This window comes from Ailuropoda melanoleuca, chromosome 16 (assembly GCF_002007445.2).
Source record: "Ailuropoda melanoleuca isolate Jingjing chromosome 16, ASM200744v2, whole genome shotgun sequence".
Classification (NCBI taxonomy): Eukaryota; Metazoa; Chordata; class Mammalia; order Carnivora; family Ursidae; genus Ailuropoda; species Ailuropoda melanoleuca.
Window position 1 is genome coordinate 78485243 of NC_048233.1, and position 6379 is coordinate 78491621.

The following is a 6379-nucleotide window of genomic DNA, read 5'->3' on the forward strand; positions in this document are numbered from 1 at the left end:
AAAAAAAAAAAAAAAACCCTCAACCTCACCCCCTCACCCCCCACCCTCGGGCCTTCCCATCCCTCATCCCCAGTCCCACCTCACCTCGGGTACACAGGGCCACGCATCTGCCACCCTGGATCCTGGGTTCACCAGCAGCCCAGTATCCAAAGTTCCAGTGACTGCCATCAACCCAGCGAAAGCGTTTGCAGACACCCTAGAGGAGGCAGGAGCAGAAGAGGTGGGCTGGGGTCGGGGGAGCAAAGGGAAAGCAGATAGGTGGAGCTGGAACTGTCCCACCACGCCTTTGCCCTTGACTGCTGGGCTGTGATGGACACTGTCCTGGTCAGCTGCAATACTGATCCCCAGTGATCATCACCATCACGTTCTGTGCATGGCAGTGACCCGCTCCTCCTTCTGGCCCAAACAAGAGGTAAGCGGGCATCGCCACCCCATCCTAGAGACCCAGAACCAGGCTCACGGTCTCACCCAAGTCCGACAGACAGCCAGCCAGAGGCTGAGCAGAACTTGGCCCCAAACCTCCTCACTCTGAATCCTTGGCTCCTCCCAGTGCCTAGGCAGCCTCCTGGGTATCTCGTCCCTGTTGTCCGTCTGTCCCCAGTTCTTCGGAGGATCAGAGGGGAAGCACAGATCGAGCTGCAGCAAGGTGGGCCCTGGCTGGGCTCAGGAGTGCTCCCCGCTTAGAGCCGGGACCCCTCTTACCCAGCCTACGATCCTGCCTCCGATCCAGGCTTGGCCCTGGTTGAGCCCTCTGACTGAGCACAGGAGCCGGCGATTGAAGTGGAAGTTGTGGATGGAGACGAGGTTACCCCTGTAGCACCTCCGGCAGGTGAGCTGCAGGGCAGGATAAGAGAGCAAGAATGGAGAGCCCCCCTCGAAGGAATTCGTGTGACCTTAGTCGTGGGTCTCTAAGTCTCCAGAACTCATCCTCTCGCCCCCATGCCCACCTGCACAGCCATTTGAAGGCTGGAGATCTATTTCCACGTGCCGCTCCCCTCTTACCCCGACACCTGGGCGGGTCCCAGCCCCTGCTGACACCCCCAGGCTCTTCAGTGAGACAAATAGCGATGCAGAGGCTGGAGACATCCGTCCCCGTTCCCACCCCAGGCCTCAGCCCCAGACCACTCACCTGAGCTCGGGAAAATATCCTGGCCTTCCTCACCAGGAGGAAGCGGGGACAGTTCTTGCACGTAGGACTGTCCCCCAGTTTCACTGTGTCCTCTTCTTTTGGGCACTGAAAGTCCTCGTCCTCCTGATCCAGGGCCGAGACGGACTCTGCAGCCCCGTCCTCCTCCAGGGCATCGTCACTTCCAGAGTACCCCTCCTCTTCTTCCTCCAGCAGCGTCAGCTCCCCCGGAGGGGCCTCCTTTTCTGGCGTCTCCCCATCCTGAGGCACGGCCTCATCCCCCAAAAAGTTCTCAGAGTTAGACGGCACGGTCCCTGGCAGGGAGAAAGGCCGAGTGTCCCTTCTTCACATCTACCCCTATTCCTGCCCAGCACCACGGACAGCATCTGCCTCTCCCCAGGCAACTGAAAGTTCGGTCCACGAAAGAGAGGAACCTGGAACAAGGCCAACAGGAGGAGACACCCCCTCCCCCGGCCCCCCGTAAAGTCAGGGTGTTAAGGGCGAGTACTTAGATTCAGGCAGCTGTGGGTTTGGAAACTGGCTCCATCACCTATGAGCTTTATTTTTTCATTTGTGATATGGGTACACCGTAGTATATACCTCACAGGGATGCTGTGATGTTTAAAGGCGATAATGCATAGAAAATGCTTAGCATGACATGCTCAGTGAGCTCAAAGTAGAAGGAAGCTACTATTATATTCATCATGGGTATCACACAGAAAGGACAAAATCGAGAATGTCACGGTCGAACCAAGACAGCAGACACAGATGCCCTGAGTCCCTTCAACTCCTGGCTCTAGAGCCTCTGCTCCTCTGGGTGTGCAAAGCTCCTGATGTAGGGGAGGGCCACCAAGCGAGGTGGCCCTGTGGCTCTGACCCCTTGTCCTCTAGAAAGGAGCAGAGCAGAGAAAGAGAGACTGAAGGCCAAGGAGACTTACCCAGCTGGAGAGTTGAAACTGCCCCAAATAGAAGAGCCAGAAGTAGGGGGACCTTCATCTTGACTTGGTTCTGCAATGAAGAACACAGTTTGTGTCACACACACACACACACGCACACACACACACCCCCTGGGAGTGGGGTGGAGAAAGAGAAGGCATGACAAAAAGCCCCTGAAACTCCAGGATGCTGGTACCCTTTCTGAATGGAGGAAGGCAGACTGTGACAGGCAGCCAAGTCTGGCTTTCCCGCGAGCCTGCATGTGAAGAAGGAATACTACCTTTATTGGTTTGTACTGAACGGACCCCTCAGTCTGTGAAACAAGAGAGAACCGAGAATCAATGATTGTCAGCCTTCCCAGGAACGCATGGCGCTTAGTGCGTCCCTCCTCAAAGCTCTGAAAGCTGCACACACTCCCATGTCCTCCAGGCTCTGCCTTCCCCTGCCAAGGAGGGCTGTCCCGCGCCTCGGGAGTATGAGAGGCAGGGTTGAGAAGTCTTGCCCCTGCCGAGCCCTTAAAGCCACGCACAGTCCCAGCCAGCCCTCCAGAACCTCTCAGCCTGGGCCAGGCACCTCCCCGGAGGGTGAACATGGCACCCGAAATCAGCTCCACCACGACAGGGAAGGCGCTTACCTGCCCAGAGGTCTTCCTGGTTCCTGAGGAGTTGACGATGCTCAGACTCTCCTTCGCTCCATCCCGCAGCGGCATTTTATAGGGGGACGTTCCCCAGAGAAAGGAGGGTTTCCCCAACCTGAAGGAAACGGGAGGGCTGATAAGAAATGTTTCCTCACTTCCCTGGGGAGCCCACTCATCTCCTTCCAGGTTCTCTCCTGACACCCCTTTCAGGAGCCTGGGAGCCGTTCTGCACCTGCCTTGAACCGGTGGTTCTTATCCTGGGCATGTCAGAATCTCCCACGGAGCTTTTCTGGAATACACAGCTCCTCTGCTGCACTGATGAGAATGCAGACTGCCGCCGGCATTTAGGAAACAAATCTGTCAATATCTACTAAGATTAAAGGTGTACGTATCACCGGCTCAATTTCACTCTCTGGAGACCCTGCTCTGGAGATAAAGCACCTGTAAGGAAGAACACTCTTACAGTTGCGTGTTGCTTTCCCATTTGTAAAAACAAAAGTGTCCATGAAAACAAGCAGCTGACTCTCCCCTGGACGGATAGGTGGTGAACAGGAGGGAGGGAAACAGGGCATTCTGGGCATGAGCAAACGTGTGGTGATGGAACGACCTTGGCATCAGCACAGGACAGTGTCCTTTCTTGCGTAACTAAGGTTAACAGAGTACACGTTGGAAAAGGGTGGGGAAAACAGAGTACATCCCATCCTTTAAAAAAAAAAAAAAGGTTTGTTGATTTATTTTAGAGAGAGACAGCGTGAGTGGAGGGAGGGGCGGAGAGAGAGGGAAAGAGAGGGAGAGAAGCAGACTCCCCGCTGAGCACGGAGCCGGACATGGGGCTTGATCCCATGTCCCAGAGATCACGACTGGAGCCGAAATCGAGAGCTGGTCGCTCAACTGACTGAGCCACCCAGGTGCCCTGAGGACCTTGAGCCAAAGGATGGAGATATCCTTCCCCCGTGTCCACTGACTTAAGGAGACAGAATGCAGGAATCAAGGAAATGACTCAAAAACAGCCTAGACAAGGAGCTTTGAGCTGAGTCCCCAGGCCCGCCTGCGGGGCCGCTTCGCCTGCTGGACAAAGCTGTTACAGTTGGACAATGACAGATTAGAGCCAATTCATGGGGGCCTGTTGCGGCTCAGGCACCCCAACCCTGAGGGAAGTCTCTCCTTTAGGCCACACAATCCAGGGTCTGAAATCCAGAGCTTAGTGACCTAGAAATTGCATTTTGTCCACATCCACTCAGGGGTTAGAGCAGCGGCTGAGAGTGTGGGTTTGGCAGTCAGACAGCCCAAGCTTAAATCTAGGGTCTATGACTTCATAGCTGTGTGACCCTGGACAGGTTCCTTAACCTCTCTGTACCTTATTATCATTGTTTATAAAGTGGGGATAACTATCCCTACCTCATTGGGTCATCAGAAAGAACAAATGAGATAGTGCGTGTGTGGCGGACATGCTGGGAGTCACCCAGCCCCCTCACTGCCTCCTGGTTTCTAGAATTCCACTTCCCGCAAATCTTGGTGGGGGGCAGGCCTCTTGTTCTTGAAAAGAAAGAGCCAAATAGATTCCCAGCCTCCCTTGCAGCTCAGGCATATGACAAAGGCTCTACCGAATGGGACCGTCCAGTCAAGACTTGGCCTCTGGGGGCGCCTGGGTGGCACAGCGGTTAAGCCTCTGCCTTCGGCTCAGGGTGTGATCCCAGCATTATGGGATCGAGCCCCACATCAGGCTCTTCCGCTATGAGCCTGCTTCTTCCTCTCCCACTCCCCCTGCTTGTGTTCCCTCTCTCGCTGGCTGTCTCTATCTCTGTCGAATAAATAAATAAAATCTTTAAAAAACAAAAAAAAAGACTTGGCCTCTGGAGCGCGTGACCAAGAAGCGGGCGCCAAGAAGACTTCTTCCTGGTGGTGCTATGGTGTAGACCCAGTTCCTGGGGTGGCAGTGTCCACAGTGCTGTGGAGGGGGTCCAGGGTCCAGGCCCTATGCTGTCAGCCCCAGGGTCTGAATCACAGCAGTAGCAGCAGCCGGGGCCTCCCCACACCCATCCTACGGGCTGGTTTGGGCCCCTGGTTCTCTAGCCCTTCCTGCAATCTTATGAACTACTTTGTTTCCTTGTAATAAATTCCTTTTTCTGCTCAGATCAGCCAGGGAGAGGTTCGTCTGCCTACCACAGAGCCCTGACCGTGACAGCCGTGAGCACAGGACTGGCACGAAGTCACTGCTCGATAAATGATAGCTACTCGTGTTAATAGGTCCAGAAGTGTCCAGGTCTTTGGGACTGACCCACATTAATCAAACTCTCAAGAGCCTGATGTCTACATCTGGTGCCAATGACATAAATTTAGGCTGACCTGAACCCACATGGGGCCCACTTAGGGCCTTCTGACCTGCACATTCTCTCCCTGCCTCACAAGCTACAAATGTTGCTAAATTTGTGTCAATTTGTCACAGAGCACAGGAGAGTAATAAGGTGCTGTGGAACGTCAAGCCCGGTTCCTTCCCAGGATGAAATTTATAGTTAGTGCAACGGCGGGTAGGGGGTTGGCACGGGGGAGTGTCCCGAAGGAATGGGCGTGATCCCAGCGTTCTGGGATCGAGCCCCACATCAGGCTCCTCCGCTAGGAGCCTGCTTCTTCCTCTCCCACTCCCCCTGCTTGTGTTCCCTCTCTCGCTCGCTGTCTCTCTCTGTCAAATAAATAAATAAAATAAAATAAATAAATAAAATCTTTAAAAGAAAGAAAGAAAGAAAGAAAGAAAGAAAGAAAGAAAGAAAGAAAGAAAGAAAGAAAGTCCCTTCTAGTTCCAAGCTCTGCCCTGACAGGAGAGATGTCCTCCGGGAGTTAGACCTCTGAGGCTGCCCAACCGCCTTGTAGTTGGGCTTGGCCAACATCCCTGTGGGGCAGATAAGATAAGAGGTGGTGAAAGGCCTAACACCATCCCAGGGCGGAGCAGCCGGGAGATAGGGACCTGGCCGTTGCTCTGTGAAATCGGCCTTAAGAGCAGCCGCTCTGACACTTCCGTCTTTGGACGCCCCAGGGATGGACATTGACCAAGACCGCTAGAGCCGAAAGGGACCTTGGAGATGACCCTGTTCAGTCGCCACATCTCAGCCATGGAGAGTGCCCCAGACTGCACTCACATGTCCCCATTCCCAGATTCACTGCTCTCTTTGCTCCCACTGAGAGAATATCTTCTGTCCCCTCCAGGGACCTCCTCTCTCAGACACTGTGCTCACCACGGGGTGGGCGACATTAAGTCTTTGCAGTCCGTGGCTCCCCCACCCCACCCGCCACCCTTCAGTATCTCCCCAGTCCACCCACTTCTCTCCATGTCTGGTACCACCTCCCAAGCCCAGGCCACCATGTGTGATGACATACATCAGAGCCCATGGTCCCCATGCTCTCCATTCAGTGTCTTCCTTCTGCACCAACAACTAATCCAAACTCAAGCCCATTGCCTGCAAGTGGTGGTCTGGCTCTTGTCTACTTGCCCGACCTCAGTGGTGTGAGTGATCCTTCTCTTGCTGGTTTCCGCTCCATGGGCCAAGCTGAGCCTTCATACTGGCTCCTGTCTATCAGATCTCAGCTCAAAGCTCACCTCCTCAGAGAAGCCTTCTTGAGAACTCTTTATAAAGAAATGCCCCCCCATCCCACTCTCACATCAAATTGCTTTGTTCCGTATCGTT

General features: G+C 54.3%; 1 protein-coding gene across 2 annotated transcripts in view; it reads right to left on the minus strand.

Annotated features, from left to right (window-relative positions):
* Positions 1-2798, minus strand: part of PRG2 (proteoglycan 2, pro eosinophil major basic protein) — a 3198-nt gene extending 400 nt beyond the window's left edge. Inside the window, exons 1-6 of one of the 2 annotated variants that reach the window (XM_034645684.1) lie at positions 2697-2786; positions 2343-2375; positions 2065-2134; positions 1130-1440; positions 703-834; positions 85-196 (exon numbers count right to left, since the gene is read on the minus strand). In XM_034645684.1, coding sequence (XP_034501575.1) covers positions 85-196; positions 703-834; positions 1130-1440; positions 2065-2134; positions 2343-2375; positions 2697-2771 — 733 coding nt within the window. In that variant the 5' untranslated portion in view covers positions 2772-2786. Of the gene's footprint in view, positions 1-84; positions 197-702; positions 835-1129; positions 1441-2064; positions 2135-2342; positions 2376-2696 lie in introns of both variants that reach the window. The other variant, XM_034645685.1, reaches the window with a different exon arrangement.
* Positions 2799-6379: the final 3581 nt, after the last annotated feature.